We start from the raw sequence: 18,247 nt of genomic DNA, 5'->3' as shown, positions 1-18,247 counted from the left end.
CAGAGCGTACTATTTTGGCAGGGTGGAGAGTTAAACAAAGAGGTGGCATTTAATGGCACACTTGAACTATAGAAAAAAGCATTCTAGCTGTAGGTCCAATGCGAAGGAGTGCCATAGATAGCTCCTAGACTGAAAAGCTTGTCACCACCAATGGTGGTCCAGCATAGGACCCCAGGTCCCAGGGTGCACTTGTTTCTGGAACACTACACTCTGTTGGGAAAAAGAAACAGCGCTTTAACCAGAGTCATTCTGGGGTTTACTATCGACTCCACCAGTAGGTGAAAAAAAATGTATAATCTTCTTAAGAGAGGAACAAAGAGACAATATGTTGGTGATAATGGGCTTAACTTGTGTTTTCATCCTTAAGTTAGAATCTATCTTGAATCCAATAATTATGGGCATTTAACTAAGAGAAGTAATGATGTGTTGCACAAGTGTAGCTATTGGAGGTGTTCTTCTGTGGAATGCCAGGTGGTTTGGAGCACCCAGGACCAGATTGTCGGTCTTCTTACTGATAAGTTGTGAAAGGTACTTGCTCGACTATGACGCAGGACTTTTTTTGCTCTAGCGTCTCCTTGTACCCATCTAGATCTACCAGGTTCTGGGTATCATCTGATTCAAAACCTCCAGCAAAGGGACATCTCAGTCTAGAATCATCAAGAGGGACATTATTAACTTTAGTACTTGTACCAGGAAAGATGTATGCCTTAGAAGCTGTGCCGATGGATCTGCCAACTCTAAACACTTGTCTAAAGAGCACGGCCTACTCCAGAACTTGAAACAGTAACACTCCCGACTCCACAACCAGTAACTACAGCATTGTTCATTTCACAACCTGTATTGTCGCTAACACTCACCAATAGAATCTTGCCCAGAGGCACTTTTCTACCTAGAGCATCCACCGAGGATGCTTGTTAAAAGATGCACTAGGGAAACTGGTTCTTTCAGAAGGGATCTCTAATCCCTTTTGAAAGTGCAGGCGGGTTGCCACCTGCACAGTGATACACGAATCGGCTTTGAAGCAGATGCTTCATATTTCACTTGCATGAGCTGCCCCAAGGGCAGCACAAGTTTTGTGGCTGTTCTAAGGTCAGCACATTCAACATAATTGAGCAAACTTTCCCTGTTTGCGGACCACACACCTGTTTTAAGGTGCACTCTTATCATAATACGGGGCCTGTGGTATTGATGGATGCTCTTCTGGACTCCATTTTGAATTCAACTTGAAATGTGGGTGGATGCAGTTTTTGGATCTGTGGAGGCCAGACCTACAGGAGCATGTGCCGGCCAGTGGCCTACAGCTTTCTACACTGAAAACCTTGTGTAGAGGGCAGTACATGGTCTAAACCCTGATCTAAAATGGCACCATCTGCTTGTGATCAGGCAACTTGACCCTGAGCAGCCAGGAGTCACACCTGTGCATCACCGCTTGATGGCAGACTGTGAGGGATTGTGTTTGGGCACCTATTGTGGAGAAGGGGGGCACATTCAGTAAGTCTGCATCTAAGAACTTCACAGGCAGGACAGAGTTGAGGATATTTATACAGAGCAAGTCCCTCGGTGTTGTTGAACTCAGAGCGTACTATTTTGGCAGGGTGGAGAGTTAAACAAAGAGGTGGCATTTAATGGCACACTTGAACTATAGAAAAAAGCATTCTAGCTGTAGGTCCAATGCGAAGGAGTGCCATAGATAGCTCCTAGACTGAAAAGCTTGTCACCACCAATGGTGGTCCAGCATAGGACCCCAGGTCCCAGGGTGCACTTGTTTCTGGAACACTACACTCTGTTGGGAAAAAGAAACAGCGCTTTAACCAGAGTCATTCTGGGGTTTACTATCGACTCCACCAGTAGGTGAAAAAAAATGTATAATCTTCTTAAGAGAGGAACAAAGAGACAATATGTTGGTGATAATGGGCTTAACTTGTGTTTTCATCCTTAAGTTAGAATCTATCTTGAATCCAATAATTATGGGCATTTAACTAAGAGAAGTAATGATGTGTTGCACAAGTGTAGCTATTGGAGGTGTTCTTCTGTGGAATGCCAGGTGGTTTGGAGCACCCAGGACCAGATTGTCGGTCTTCTTACTGATAAGTTGTGAAAGGTACTTGCTCGACTATGAGGCAGGACTTTTTTTGCTCTAGCGTCTCCTTGTACCCATCTAGATCTACCAGGTTCTGGGTATCATCTGATTCAAAACCTCCAGCAAAGGGACATCTCAGTCTAGAATCATCAAGAGGGACATTATTAACTTTAGTACTTGTACCAGGAAAGATGTATGCCTTAGAAGCTGTGCCGATGGATCTGCCAACTCTAAACACTTGTCTAAAGAGCACGGCCTACTCCAGAACTTGAAACAGTAACACTCCCGACTCCACAACCAGTAACTACAGCATTGTTCATTTCACAACCTGTATTGTCGCTAACACTCACCAATAGAATCTTGCCCAGAGGCACTTTTCTACCTAGAGCATCCACCGAGGATGCTTGTTAAAAGATGCACTAGGGAAACTGGTTCTTTCAGAACCTGCACAAGTCCTGAGTAAGATATCACTCTTCGGTGATCTTCTCCAGGATTTGTCTTCTCTATAAACATGCTTCAACTATGGTTCTCATTTTGATCCCTCTAGCTCTACTTAAGAAACTGTTATAGAAGCTGCTGCAGGAACATGTAGTGCTAACGAGCACGCGACAAGGAGTATCTAGTGTAGGGGACAGTTCCCGCTCTAGGACCTTCATTATGGATGTGCCTGCTCTTGAGTGTATCTAAAGGATAACCTCACTCTGGCACCTGCTGTTTTCAGAACAGCTCTGTCCCTATATCTACCCCATGCACGATCCGTATCCTTTAGACTGCGCTAGTGCCTTGCTGTAGGGAGGATGTATTCTATAACCTACTTCAGGAACCGCGTAATCGAGAACACTTTCCATGGAATGTCTGCTGTTAAACTGAAACCATTGCAGCCTGCTGCAGAACCTGCTAAATGAATAGGTTGCCCTACATCCTTCTCTATGGACAGGACTCTACAGCCCGTTACAATAGCCTTTTCTGTTCCACAGAGTGCAGATTCCACTCTACAACCTGCTTCACAGACAAGACTACTCAGCAATCAGTCTCTGTTCTAGAACCTTCCCCAAAGTCAAGGAGTTTTGCTCTAAAACCCACTGAATGGGCAGTTTATTCTCCGGAACCTGCTCAGCCTATAGTTTATGCTGCAGAACCTACTTCATGGACAGTATTATCTAAACGCCTCTCCAAGGACAGTTTTTCTTATAGAACTCTTTCACAGGAAAGCATGTTCTAGCACTATTCCAATGACGTACTGATTTCAAACCTGCTCCAATGATTTTCTGCTCTAGAACCGGATATGACTACAAGCCCTCAAATTGAACCCGCTGCAAATACTATTTGCTCTAGAACTTATTATATTAGCTGTGCTTGTTCTAGACCCAAGTCAAGGGTAGATTCCAAAAGTCCTAATCTGGCACTAACCTCCTCCAGGGTCTTCACTTTGCTCCTCAGCTCATGCACCTCGTTTGAGAGTCGTTCAGAGGCTGCGTCCCATGGCTCTGAAAGAAAACAAAGAGGAGGTTAGCGGGGTGTAATGTGAGGCTTCCAGGAAGAGGTTTCCAGATCAGGCGCTTCTGAGTTGAGCAGATGCAAAGGGAGCAGTGTGACCTACAATGAACTCATTGAGTGTATTCACTCCCACACAGGAGTGCCAGACTGCATGGTAATGGGTACAGTTGGAGAGGGTGAACATATGAGTGGAGGGTGTGGGTACAGATGGTGAACTCTTGAGTATTCAGTGTTGATAGAGAGGATGAGGACAGATCACAAACCTCAACTCAAAGTTTTGGGACCTGGAAGCATAAGAAATTCTTCAGGGAGGTTGGCAAGATTAGCAGTAGAATTGCAGCCTTATGAGTGTATGGTGGAGTATGTGCCGGGACGGAAGAATAAGGTTGCTGATTGTTTATCTAGATTGCCTGACAAAGCTGCGGAACAGTCTGAGTTCACTGCAAAATAAGTGGTAACCAGTGTAAATGATGCCACAGAAGGCTTAGGAAGATCAGTCTCTAAGGAGGACTGGATCGGGCCATGGAGCAGGATGATACCCTACAAAGTGTTGTAAAATTGATTAAAGGAATGGTGAGGAGAAAGAGTACCTTTCAAGACATGGTAAAACCATTCCTCAAGATGGTGGATGAACTAATGGTTTATGATAATTGGTTGCTGATGAGAGGGGAAAGATTCATGCCACCTACTGCAGTCAGACCTAGGTTAGTCAGTCTAGCACATGAGGGACACCTTGGTCAGATGTTAACCATAAAGAGTGTTAGAGAAACATTTTGGTGGTCACTCATGGACAATCAAGTGAACGAGTGGGTAGAGAAGTTAGAAATGTGTGCAGATTCTGAGACGCGATTGAGAGTGGGTATAGGCAATTTGGAAGAGAAACAGAATTGGTCTGAAGCTACTTAGGTGTGGGAGAAGTTGTGTTTAGACATTATCGGAGCTTTCTAATTCCTTAACGAATGAGAGAAGGTCATTGCTGTGCTGGTTGATGCAAAATCAAAATGGGTGGAGGTGGTGTTTATGAAGTGTACTACTATTAGTTCAACCATTGATGTCTTAGGTGTAGTGTTTAGAAGAGAGAGTATACCCTCTCTTACTTTGCAGGAGATTAAATGTTTTTTGGATACCCTTGATATAAGGCCTGCATGTACTTCATTGTACAATCCCCAAGGGAATGGACTAGTTGAGAGGGTCAATAAATTGGTAACGGGTACAATGCAACTAGCGTGTAATGCTGGGTTGTCAGTGCAGGATGCTATCAAAGATGGTTTGGGCATATTGCACCATGGTAAATACAAGTACAGGAAAGGTCCCATATGAGATGATGCGGGGTAGGCAGCCAGAAAACAAATTGGTTCCATCCTGGATGCGTGATGGTGTCTCTATGAGCAAATGAGGGTGCCCAAAAGGAAACGTGCAAAAACTTTTCATGGATGTATAACTTGATGGTGCTTAGGAAAGACCGTTTGACGGGGAAGGGGTGGGGAGTGTCGCCATTGTGTTTAAATAGGAGTTTAACTGTTCCCCCATGTCTATGGACCATGTTGAGGATGCAGAATGTCTTGTTTTCTGTTGTACTCTTTCATCTCTTCAATGCCTGACCGGGGTCTTAATCTATAGGTCCCCTGGTCCGCCTGGCCCCTTTCTGAGAACACTTACTGATAACTTGGTTCTTCCAGTGCTAGGTGTGACTATCTAGTCTCTTAGTTCAAGACTATTAGCGCCGGGACACTGTTGCTGAGAAGCTGTGCGCTCTATAAATATGCTTCATTCATTCATTCATGTAGGTTATTGGGTCAAGATTAAGCCGGGTGGAGTTGGTAAAAGACTGACCAAGTTCGGGGGCTTTACAGGGTAAAGACTGTTGGTGGCAATTGGGTCAAGCTGGACAATGGGAAAACGTGGCATTTCAGGAGAGTTGCTCTGGGCCAAAGACAGGGTAGGGTGGAAGTGAAGTCGGGTGATGCTCTGCTTGGTTACTAATGAATGACAATGAATTTATAAACCATCAAGGAGAGGGCAGGTCTCAGGAAACAACTGAAATTCTGAGAAGTGGAAATGGTTCAATAGGAAGACTACATGGTGAAAAAGAGGTGAGGATGAGGAGGCCTCCATGTTATTTAGGAGACTATGTTTGTAGTTAGGGTGTGTTGGAGGTTGCTTTTAAGGGGTGTGCTGTGTTGAGGTTGCTGTAATTGATTTGTGTTCTGTATTCATCAGCTGGACCTCCATGTCCAGTATGTGTCTGATGTTGGGTTTGCTGGTTTGGATTTTTCTTGATCTTATAAGTTTTTCCTAGGGGAGGGAGCTGTGTTATAATATACATAGGCAGGCAGCTTCAGCCGGGCTGAAGCTGTTGGTTCCTTTAGGATATGCTCACATTCTATGGTGACACATCTCAGTGCCATTATTTGATCCAGGCAGTTCAGTTGCTAGCTGTGCCTGGCATGACTGTGGTATGGGATTTTATCTCTGATACAATAAACTCCTTTCAAGACGATCCAGTGTGAGAGCTCTTAATTTGATTACCACACTTAACACACTTTCATCTTTAGTTTTCCTATGGAATATGTGTATATATAGATACCAGTGTAGACTTACCCTGAGTTTACACCACATAGCAACACATATACACCCAAGCTTACACTAAACTCACACATATACAATCTGAGCTTATACCACACACCCCTCATCTTACACTACACACACACACACACACTCTTCATCTTACAACACACACAGACCTTCCGTTTACACCACACACATAACCAGCCTCTGCTTACACTACGCACACACCCTCAGTTTACACCACATACATACACACCTTCATCTTGCACTACACACACACACAAATGCACCTCAGCTTACACCATACCCGCACACACACACCCAGCTTGCACCACACACACACACACCTTTTGTAAATACTACTGCCAAGGAATAGAGCCTCCTACCCCCCACTCCCCCCGCATCAGGAACAGTTCAAATCTCTTCATGTTTAGAAAGGCACTAAAAACATGGCTGTTTACTAAGTAAAGTATGGAAACCACCACTCTAGTAACACTTCTGAGAAGTCGTACCCATCATTAGGAGTTCTGTTCTATTTTCACTGAGCTAGAGCCTTGACACCTCTGGGTAAATATTTGCGCTTTACAAAAATGTATAACATAACACACCCTCAGCTTACCCACCCCCCCACACATTTATATACACCCTGAGCTTACCTGAAGCAGGCATCAGCGGGGGAAATGTTGTGGTGGGCAGTTTGTCACAGGATTTGCTATCTGATCCAAGTGAGAAGCCAGGTTGACACTCGCACTTGTAGCTGCCTACCGTATTCACACAGCGATGAGCACAGAACGTCACACGTGCCTGGCACTCGTCCACATCTGAAAGACCAGAATAGAGACCATCAGAAACACACACATGTGAGAGGGTAGAGGTGGACAAGAGGGAGAGAGAGAGAGAGAGACAGAGACTGAGACTGAGGAAGAGAGAGAGAGCAAGGCTGCCATAAGTAATGGGCAGCTGAGAATCTTTACCTTGGACCCCACGCTCTTAAGGGCCCTGTGCTCATGATTCAAAATTAATTTCCATCATGAATTATTAAAAGCAGCCCTGATCTGCCAGTGCATGAGGCATTCCGCCGGGTGGCACGAGAAGAGCCTGGTGCATTGAGAATGGGTAGTAGGGGAATATTAGGGGGAAGTATAGAAAAAGGGGATGATTGCAAATGTTGTTCTTATTATTTTGTTGTTCTACTCACCAACATGGCAGTACTTCCCTCCCCACCCTGGGCGGCACTCGCACACGTTGGGTCTGGCGCAGAGTCCTCCATTTTGGCATGGTTTGCGGCACACCGCTGCATGAGAACACCAAAAGACAAGCACACATTACACTGCTACCCCAGACAAGGCGAAGCGGGAGACATTTGTTAATGTTAGGACAGGGAGAATGAAGTGCTGGACAGCTGCGTACACAGATGTTTCAAGAAATGTTTGTGGGGCTAGGAATTAAGTATTGCATTCTGGGAGAGAGAAAGTACCCCGGAAATTGAGGTATATTTGGGATAGAGGGGGAATCCATTTCCATTTGCTCACACCCCACCTCCTAGGCTCCTCCCCACATCAGGTGGGGGGAGGGGGAGGACACAGGAGGGTGCAGGCATGGGTATGCAGTGCTACAAAGCTGCTGGTCAACTGTGTCCCTGTGAGAGACAAGGGCAGCCCCATACTTTCATATTGATTTACTTTTGTGATTTTATCTTGCGTGGGCATGGCCCAGGGCATCAGGGTGCTTTATTAAAGAACTGTTACAAAACAATCAGATCAAGAATACATTAGGTATTCGACTTCCGTGACAGGTGGTGCAGGGGTAAACTTTGAGATGTCACATCAGGCAAATTAAAGCATACATTGGAGAGCAAGTGTAAGTAGAAGAATTGAACCCAAGTGTCTTTCGAAGAGAAATTTAAGATCTATTTTGAAGTTAGCATGGCACATGGTCAAGTGGAGGGTCGAAGAGAGGGAGTTCCAAGTATTTGTATTGCTTCTGGAGAATGATTGATTCATGAACCGCTCTAGATTGAAGGTGGGAGGCTCAAGGAGAAGCCATTGTGTGTTTTTTACCCCATTTTGGCACCCAAACGTTTCAGTTTCTCAGTTAGGTACATGGGCGAAGATGAGGGCTGTGCTTTGTGAGTGGTGCGAGCAGTTTTAAATCGGGCTCTCGCCTCTATAAGAAGCCACGGGAGGGTTAGCAGGATAGGAGTGATGAAGCCAAATTTCTTGTGACCAATCAAAAGTGATCTGCAGGATGTAGAATTACTCTGAGTGGACCAAGGTGATCTTTGTCTGAAATGGTGTTGCATCACATGACTGACTCTACTCCAGCCCCACCGTTCTTTCTGAGGCACTATAGTGAGATCACCCCGTTTTTCTACAGCCCTTCTGCCTCAGCTTCCCTTATCCTTTAATGTTGTTTGTTGTTAGACCTGACAACCTTGGGAGGATCTTCCCCCAACTATTTCCCCTGCCTCCAACCATTTTAGTTTTTGCTTGCTGTAGGACTCTGTGCACTTTACTGCTGCTAATTTGTGCTAAAGTGCTTCTGCTCTCTCCCCTAAAAATTGGTAACATTGGACTGTGCCCAATTGGCATATTTAATTTACTTATAAGTCCCTAGTAACATGCACTGAAGGTGCCCATGGCCTGTAACTTAAATGCTACTAGTATGCCCGCTGCACTGATTGTATCACCCACGTAAGTAGCCCCCTAACCATATCTCCGGCGAGGCCTACTTCCCTCCAAGACTAGCATTCGGAATTCCCTCCGTATTTCTAAGTGGTAATTCCAGATCCCAGGGGAGTAGCTGTATCATGGTTGATATGGGTGGAATAGTCGTGGTAAATGCGCTTTGCTGGTAAAGTTGGATTTAACACTACTGGTGCAAAAATGCCACTTTCAGACAGTTAGAGTTTTTCTGCTCTCAGCTTTGCTCTATGTAATCTCCAGCCTGGCTCCAATACCCGTCTGGATGGGATGACAAATCTCATTCATGCAGAGCTCACCGACAGCCATAAAGCCAGGAAGGCCATTGATGGTTGAACACCCCTCTTCATTCCGATGGCCAGCCTGGGCAAACAGGAGTTAAAGAGAGCTCACACGGGACATGAAGGAGTAATGACCTAACCCCACACAAATGGCTGGGAATCCCCTTAGAAAAGGTGGCAGACAGGACTGGCTTAAAAGGGGTGCTCGTGCACTTCAAAACCACTCTTTGGAGTAGCCACACATCAAAGGCACGTTAGGGTTTAGTACTGGGTCTCTGACCCTCCCTAATCGGACACTTCTGGATCTTGAGTGGAACCTCTGTCAGTGTACTGCGGTGCTGCTCAACATATTCAGCTGGACTACTTTTCTAGAAGGACTGCTTTTCTGGAACTGCTTTCCTGCTTGTTGCCCTACTACTGCTGCTCCCTGACCCTGCTGGAAGGAGAGCTGGACTCTGCCTTCCCTCCAAGTGATCTTCAAGGGCTTGTTTGCTTGCCTCCTGTTTCTGAAGTCTCAGGGACACAAAAGACTTCCTGCAGTTCTGCTTGTGCAGCTGCACTCTGCTTTCTATGAGTTCTACCCTTGCCTGAGGTGCCCCTTCCAAGTTCTGGGCCTCTGAAGTGGATTCAGCAGCTGAGTTTCTGCCAAATCGTGAAACAATGCGAAGCCTCTCCACACAGCTGACAGCTCTCGGAACGGACGCCGGATCACGCGAAGCCTCGCAAAGGCTCGCCGCACAGCCTCTTGGAACTGATCCAGACATCGCAAATCCTCGCTGTGTAGACTGTGCCCCAGGATCCAAGGTACTGTGTTCAGCGGGCCCAAGTTGGTCCCCGTAGCCGGACTGCACTTCATCGCGGTCAGCCTGAACTTTGGATTTGCACCAGTCCCACGCGACCTGAAGTAACCTTTTTAGCATTACCTTCTTCTAAGAGCTTCATTGCATTTATTTCTACAAAATTAAATATCTAGACTTCTACTTGATGGATTTTTTATTGCTTTAGTCTTGTTTTACTCAGATAAACATTCTCTATTTTTCTAAACAGTTGTGTGGAGTCTTTTTGTGGTGTATTTACTGTTTTGTTGTATGAGTTATTGCACAAATACTTTACACATTGCCTTCTAAATTAAGCCTGCCTGCTCTGTGCCAAGCTACCAGAGGGTGAGCACAGGATAATTTAGGTTTGTGTTGACTTACCCTGACTAGAATTGTGGTTCCTACTTGCACAGGGTGCATACCTCTGCCAGCCAGAGACCCGATGTCTAACATTTGTCATTCCCCTTTTGTTGTCCTTTTATTACTTCCTGTCACCACCATCTCTTCTAGCCTCTACCGCCTTCCGCTCTCCCTACCCAACCCATCTCACCCTCTTTGTACTTCAACCCTCCATATTCAGTGCCCTCCAGCCCTCATGAGAACTCACCTTCGTCACAGCTGGTGGCGCTGGGGTGCTTTTTCTGCCACCCCGGGCAGCAGATGTAGCTGGTCTGCAGCACTTCCTTCTTCACCTGGCGGAAAGACACTTTGTAGGCTGTCCTGGAAACAAAAAATGTTGACTGGCCCCCCTCAATAAAAAGGCTTGGTTTAGGCTAAAAAAATAATAATGCGTATCCCCTGCAACAACTATTACATCATAAAAATACAATGGCTGCTCCACTTGTCTGAGTCAAATATCAAATTGATTCATTCTTGACTCTCTTTCAGCCATGGGGGTTACAAATGGGCTGTTTTAGAATCTATTATTACCATGTGGAGAGATCGGTGTCCCCAGCGGGCAACGACCCCCAAAAATAAACACCTCCCCACTTTCCCATGGCTTTTCTCTAGTCCTGCACTGTTCCCCAGTCAAAGACCAACTTCACTATTGAATATACGTGTCCTAGAATATGGAAGATGTGACGGGGTTAGAGGTGGTGGGTGTGGAGAAGAGTCAGTGAGAAGACAAGAATAGTCTCCAGACAAGCTTGAAAATGGCACACCGGGTACTTGTAATATTCCGGTGGCGGCCATTATGAATGACCTAAATGTAGGACATTGATCACGAAGGAAATAATAAAAGGCCCTCCTACCATCCCCATCATGCAATCAGAATGCTTTAAAACACATTTATAAAAATACATACATAAAAGTATTTTGGGCCATTTTTCCAAAACAGACGATTGTATCTTACATTAAGTTTAAAACTCCATATCCAAGTCATTTTGCCATTTTAACTAGGCTGTATAATAATCGCCAACACTGGTAGGCCCACAAACAAAGGCTTACTGAAGCATGGGGTACTACACAAATTCCCAATACATTCATTCATTCTTTGATTGTATGCATGAAGTAATAAATTAGATCAGGTTACACTGTCCGTGTACTGAAGTTTCATGCAGTCCCCTCTCTGGGTGTGGGCGTAACTCATGTAATTCTGTGTAGCGTAATCACACAAAATCACCCAAAATGTCTGAGAGATTACACAGTATTACGCGAGAATAGCAATCCTGCATTTAGCGCTATTTTATTACTGCAAAAATGCCCTCTCGCAAGGATGCTTTTTACACTAAGAAATAGCATTAAATGCAACAGATCTTGAATAGCGAGCAGTCGCTTGCGCTCCCTATATGTGCACTTGGGGTATAATTCCCCCCAAGTTACTCCCAGCGTTCAGCAATATTTTTTTAGCTAAAATGCACCTTTGTGTCCAAAATGGATGCGGGGATGCATTTTGTGCTAAGAAATAGCGCTAAATGCAGCAGAAAACAAATAGTGATCATGAGCAGCTGCTCACGCTCGCTAAATGTGCTCTTGCAGTAGGATATTCCCCCCAAATAACTCTTAATTACGCAAGCCTGCGTAATCGTGTTATTATCGGTAATTCCATGTCAAAGAGTAGGCTGGACTACGGCAACGCCATCTACGCGGGAACCACGGCCAAACTCCAGAAGAGACTCCCAACGCATACAAAACTCCTCCGCACGCCTCATCCTCGACATCCCCCCGCCACAGCCACATCACCGCCCACCTGAAGGACCTGCACTGGCTATCTGTCAACAAGAGGATCACCTTCAAGCTCCTCACCCACGCTCACAAAGCACTTCACAATGCAGGACCAGGATACCTCAACAAGTGACTCACCTTCTACACCCCCAACCGCCAGCTCTGCTCCGCTGACCTCAGCCTCGCCACTGTTCCACGCATCCACCGAACAACCACTGGCGGCAGATCCTTCTCCCACCTCGCCGCCAAGACATGGAACTCCTTCCCCTTCCACCTACGACAGACTCAGGACCTGCTGACCTTTAGGAGACTCCTCAATCCCTGGCTGTTTGATCAGTAGCTGCTCCCCCCCCACACTCCCCCCAGCGCCTTGAGACTCTCACGGATGAGTAGCGTGCTTTACAAATGTTTGATTGATTGATTGAAAGAGTAAAGCGGAGTTAATGAAATTACTTCGATTACTCTGCTGTAATTGAAATTCCACTTAGACCTACCGCTCTCTTCATTCTTTAGGGCCTCAGCAGGACCGCTGGTTCTCTTCCCGGACTCCCTCCAGTTCCCAAGCCTCACTTTACCTGTACAGGCTGCAGATCTGGTGCCCTTTGCAGGTGGTGATGTAGGGTCGATACACGGGCTGAATGAAGGATTCATTGTAGAAGAGCGGCACTTTAAATGTCTGCTTTGAGCATACTGCTCTGTGGGTAAAAAGAACAATACAGAAGGTGCAGTTACTCACATAAGGCACAAGCAAGCACAGTCTGATTGCAGTCTCAATTGCTTTTAAAATGTTATAATTGAATTGTTTTTATCTGAAATTCGATATTCCCACTGCTAAAATCTCGGGGGTGTATCAGGAGCAGGGGAATTGGTTTTAACATTGTGCGGCACCTTTTAAAAATTGATTGTGAAACTGGTTTTATTGTTTTAAATAGATTTTGCACTTTGAAGAGACAATAATTTGCGCTACTTCTCCCCACCGATATTACCGCCTAGGGCATCGCACTTCCGCTCTGTGAGAAAGTGCCATCTTTCTTGCATGGTATGCCCCCACTTTTTGCTGAATTGCTGAATGTACTTTGACTGAATGTACCCTGGACACCTGCCAATCAGGTGCCCAGGGCCTATGTTCCTTCCCTAAAAACACAAAACCCAAATTGGCAAACCCTGGCCACATGTCAGCCCCTGGTAAATGGTATCCTAGGTACCCAGGGCCTTGTGACCAGGGAAGGCCTCTAAGGGCTGCAGCACTCATTGTGCCACCCTCAGAGGCCCTGTACCCTTACACACACACACTGCCCTTGCAGGCTGGGTGTCTGGGTGCAAGACAAAATAAAGATTCGACATGGCACACAATCCTGTGTGCCATGTGCATCACCTACACTGCCATGGCATACATCAGCTAGCTGGGTGCCCTATGCCAATGGTGTGGGCACAGGAGCAGGAGCCCTGTGCCCCTACAGTACCCAGGTCCATCCCTGGGCACTGTAAGTGCAGTGCTGCCATTTAAGAGTACATGGTGCTGAGAGCTCGTCAAACACGAACTCCACAGCAACATAATGTCAACACTGAAGACTGAGAAGTTTGGTATCAAACTTCTCAGCACATTAAACCCACACTGATGCCAGTGTGGGATTTAATGTACCAAGCACCCCAGAGGGCATCTTAGAGATGCCCCCTAAAACCTAACCTACAATCCACGTCTGCTCTGAGGCTGCCTAGGCTGCCACACAGCAGACATGTTGCTGGACCACTGGGTGGAGAGCCCCTGCTCTCCTGGGCCTGCAACAATGCACATCCTGGGCGAGCTGCTAAATCTCCTCCCCCAGGATGGGCAGGGGGAAGCTTCAAAGGCATGCTGCCTCGGTGAGCTTCCCCAGGCCACTGCAACCCCCCACTCTGGAGGGAAGCCTGTCCGGAAACCCCAAATAAGGACAGGGGATGTGCCAGCCTTCCAACCCCACCCCTCAGGTGGGGGAGGCGAGGTGAAGCACATCTCCGGGCTCCCGCGGTCTTGAAGATGGGGAGCCCTACCCTATCAGGACTAGGCTACTGCCCCCCTCCCACAGGAGAGAGGCAGGATAGGGCGTGTACCCACCCCAGGACAGGGACCAATTGGTCCCTGCCCTTCACCTACCTATAACGCCCCTAAATCTAGTATTTAGGGGCACCCTGAACCTTCCTTCCCCAGATTCCAGATTCCAAAATCCGAAGAAGAGCTAGAAGAAAGAAGACCTGCCCTGCAGCTGCTAAGAAGAGGAAGACACCAACTGCTTTGGCCCCCAGCCCTACCGGCCTGTCGACCCTCGAACCTGCTCCTGCTCCAACCCGGCATCTCTTGTGGCCAGCAACCTCACAAACCCCGGAGGACCTGGCTACCTTTTGACTCTAAACCCCTGGGACTCCCATGAGTAGAGGCTCTACTCAAAATCTACTTCTAATCCCTGGCAGCAGTCCAGAACCGCGAACCCAGCACACTCTGCACCAGCCAAGCCTGGCCTGTGCCGGAGTGAACAAAGACCACAAGGACGTCCCCCCGGCGACTGTGACCCCGAGTCCGGCACCCAAGGACCTCCCTCGACACTCCTGAGGCCTGCAGCCTCAGAACCAGGTGCCCCCCCAACCGCGATCAACAGAGGGTAAGATTTCCCGACACCAAAAGGCACCCCTGCACCCGGCGCCCCGCGGCCTCCTGTGCCCGATCCCGGGGGTACCTACCTATCCTCCAACTACCCAACTTAACTCTCAAAGTGGTGGTGGCACCTGAAGAATCTTCGTCCCCGAGCTTGCAGTCTTTTTCTAAACCGGAGATTTCCCATTGAAATCAATTGAGCGCCCGAAGGCTCAAAAGCACCCTGCACCCAGCCCTGGCAGTGCAACCTCTACACCTATCTACTTCCCCACTTGCCCTGAGTAAGTGACCAGGAGCCCAGCTCCCACAGCCGCGTGGCCTGCTAGTTAGCAGCCACCAACCAAGGCCCCCCTACCTCTCGTAGGATAACATTGGACCTAACTCTCTCTGCACCCGGCCGCTCTTGTGCAGCTGAGGGTGAACCAACTGTACCTACCTGACCCTGGGAGACCCCTGAGTCTATGCCCAGAACCTTAACTCTGCCAGTCGAGTACTTTAAACCGATAACTCACTTTTCTTCATAGGGTAACATTGACTGGCTTTTTCCTGAAATTTCTTCGAAGTGTGGACTTTTCAAATCTTAAAATAGTCACCAAAAATCAGCCGATAACGAAAACGAAAATACTCACCTGCTATTAGGTGAACTCCCAGTGCTGGATCTTGGTACCCAGCACTGACTCTGAAAAATATTTACAACTGTACTTACCAGTAACCCAATTTTCTCCCATAGGAAATCATTGACTGTTTTTCTGTGAAATTTCTTCTGTCAAACTTTAAATATTCTTTAAAAATCGTATAACTTCTGAAAACGTAATTGCTTACCTGTTTTGGATAAAGGTCCCAGTACTGAGTCTAGGTACCCAGTACTGGATTACAAAAGTAATGAGAACATACTATACCTGCAACTTGAATTTTCTTCCATAGGGAATCATTGACTGTTTTCTATGAAATATTTTGTGTCAACTTTTAAAATAGCAAAATATTGTCTAAAAATCATCACAGTAATTAAGTCGACTTTTATCACTTGATTCTAAGTACTGACCCAGGACTGAATCTAGGATCCAGTCCTGGAATCCCAAAAGTAATCCTAAAAGTAATCTGTTTCAAATAACTTAAAACTTCCATTGAACTCAATGCATTATTGTGTTTAAAATTGTGTTGCCTATTGCAACCACTTGTAACTTTCTACAAAAGTCAATTGCATATTGCAAAAGTATTTATATAAAGCATCTCATTCTGAGAAAGTATATTTTAATACCTATAGATGGTTCTAAAATAAAACAAGCATATATTTTTTATATATATAAACCATTGGCCTAGAGTTCAGGTATTGAGTGTGTGAGACCATTTGCTGGCTGAGTGTGTGCAACAAATGCTTTACACTGTCCTCTGATACTGCCTTACTGCTCGACCAAGCTACCACTTCAGAGAGTAAGGTTATATCTAACTTTAGCCTCTGCCAAACCTCTGGGGACTGTGGAGTCTGTACATCTTGTACCTATTTAGGAACCACTTTCTCACATGCTCTGCTACAGCGGTCTAGTGCCCAGGGGGGGAAACAGCTGCTGCCATGCAGAGCTGATTGGTTGGTGGGTGGAAGGGGAGTAGCTCAAAATCCATGCTGGAGCGGACGTGCAGCCTGTCCACGACCGACCGGGGCCAGGGGCCAGAACCCCTGGTCAAACTCAGACTTACACAATGGCAGAATTGCAGACTATAGCCTCATGTAGCCACGCCCTTAATATAGAGGCAGTAGAGAAGCTGAGCGCTGAAAATTTGCTGAGAAGAAATGAGGCGGGAGGTTCTATCACCTCGCGCACAGCCCCCCAAACCATCACCATACCTAGTAACCCACTAGGTTTGAAAGTAGCAGTCCTCAATACGCGCTCCCTACAGAAGCACCACCTAGAAGTCTATTCTGTCCTCCAGGATGGAGACATAGACATCCTAGCACTCACTGAAACATGGTTGGATGACTCCTCTGTTCCAGACATCATCGCTGCACTTCCGGGGAACTTCGAAGCCTTCTGGCAAAACAGAGAAGGAAAGACGCGGGGTGGGGGTGTAGCTATTCTGTTTAACAAACGGTTAGCAGCCACCAAAGTAGTAGCAGAGAACATGGACAACGCAGATATACTAGGGGTTAAAATCTCACTAAAATCATCCTGTCTACTACTGCTGGTAGTATACCGCCCGACTGTCAACCCCCAGCTTCAACAATCTGTTTGCGGAGGTAATCACAAACCTATGCTCACGTTACAAACGACTTCTGGTGGCGGGTGATTTTATTTAGCACTTGGATAAAACTCCAAAGGAGCCGCCCCCCAGACAGTTTGAGACAGGAATGTGCACAATGGGGCTCCACCAACTGGTGGAGGCACCAACACACTCAAAAGGGCACATCCTGTATCTCGTCTGGACCTCGCACCCAGGGGCTAGGCTAACAGCCATCAGCCCCTGTGCATGGTCGGAACACGCACTACTAAGCTGCTGGGTTCCAATGGAGGGCCAATTTTCTCAACCTCCCCCAGAGTGGAGAAAGGTGCGATGCGGGAAAAAAATAGAAGTAGGAAACCTAGTACAAGCCCTACAAAGAACCCCCCCCGAACCTCAAACCTGGAAATCTCGACCAGGATAGTGAAGCCCTGACAACCACCCTACGCTGTGCGATAGATAAAATAGCACCGGAGCGAAGTGACAGAGTGAGAGATGAAGGGAAGGGGGACCCCTGGTTTAACGAGACACTGAGGGCACTGAAACAAAGCCTCGGCCACGCGGAGAGGAGGTGGCAGAAAGCATATGACCCAGCAGAACTGACAGCCTATACAACCATGCTTACCGCCTATAAACAATCTATCACTGTCAGGAAGGCTGAGTACTATGAGACTAGAATCACTGCGGCACCTAATAAGCAGAAAGGGTCCTTCAGAATACTAAAAGAACTCAGCTAAAAATCGGAGGTGAAATCTGCAGCCGCACCCCTAGACTGCAACACATTCCTGACTTACTTCCTCCAAAAGGCCAGGGACATCATCTCCGAGATTAACAATACCCCCACCAATCAAGGGTAACTAACCCAGGATCAGGCCCCGCCCCCCTTCCGACAAGCAACTCTCCACCTTTCCTACGCTGGATGCTACGTTACTGACTCAACTGATGAACTGCACCAAATGAGGCTCCCCCGCAGACCCGTGTCCCCCAAGAATTTTCCGAATTGCCCTCCCCGACCTGGAAAAACAGCTCCTTGCCCAACTGAATAATTCCTTGGAGAATGGCCACTTACCCTCCAACCTGAAGGAAGCCAGGGTCACCCCCCTCCTAAAGAAACCTGGGGCTGATGCCGCGAACCTTAAGAACTATAGGCCCATCTCCCAGCTCCCTTTCTTGTCGAAAGTGATAGAACAACATGTTCTCAAAACACTCTCACTATTCCTGGAGGATAACCAACTGCTCCAGAAGCGACAAGCTGGGTTTAGAGCCCACCACAGCACGAAAGCTGGGCATTC

The 18,247-nt window shown here is 46.9% G+C and overlaps 1 protein-coding gene across 1 annotated transcript in view; it reads right to left on the bottom strand.

Moving 5' to 3' along the window:
- LOC146869235 (epidermal growth factor-like protein 8) overlaps positions 1-18,247 on the bottom strand; it is a 130,596-nt gene that overhangs the window by 10,184 nt on the left and 102,165 nt on the right. The window contains exons 3-7 of the mRNA XM_085645382.1: positions 12,688-12,807; positions 10,554-10,666; positions 7,344-7,439; positions 6,802-6,966; positions 3,491-3,567 (exon numbers count right to left, since the gene is read on the bottom strand). Of these exons, the coding sequence (XP_085501508.1) occupies positions 3,491-3,567; positions 6,802-6,966; positions 7,344-7,439; positions 10,554-10,666; positions 12,688-12,807 (571 nt within the window). The remainder of the gene's footprint in view (positions 1-3,490; positions 3,568-6,801; positions 6,967-7,343; positions 7,440-10,553; positions 10,667-12,687; positions 12,808-18,247) is intronic.

This window comes from Triturus cristatus, chromosome 1_1 (genome assembly GCF_964204655.1).
Source record: "Triturus cristatus chromosome 1_1, aTriCri1.1, whole genome shotgun sequence".
NCBI classification, from domain to species: domain Eukaryota; kingdom Metazoa; phylum Chordata; class Amphibia; order Caudata; family Salamandridae; genus Triturus; species Triturus cristatus.
Note: the sequence above shows the minus strand (reverse complement) of the source record. Positions and strands in the feature narration are given on the sequence as shown.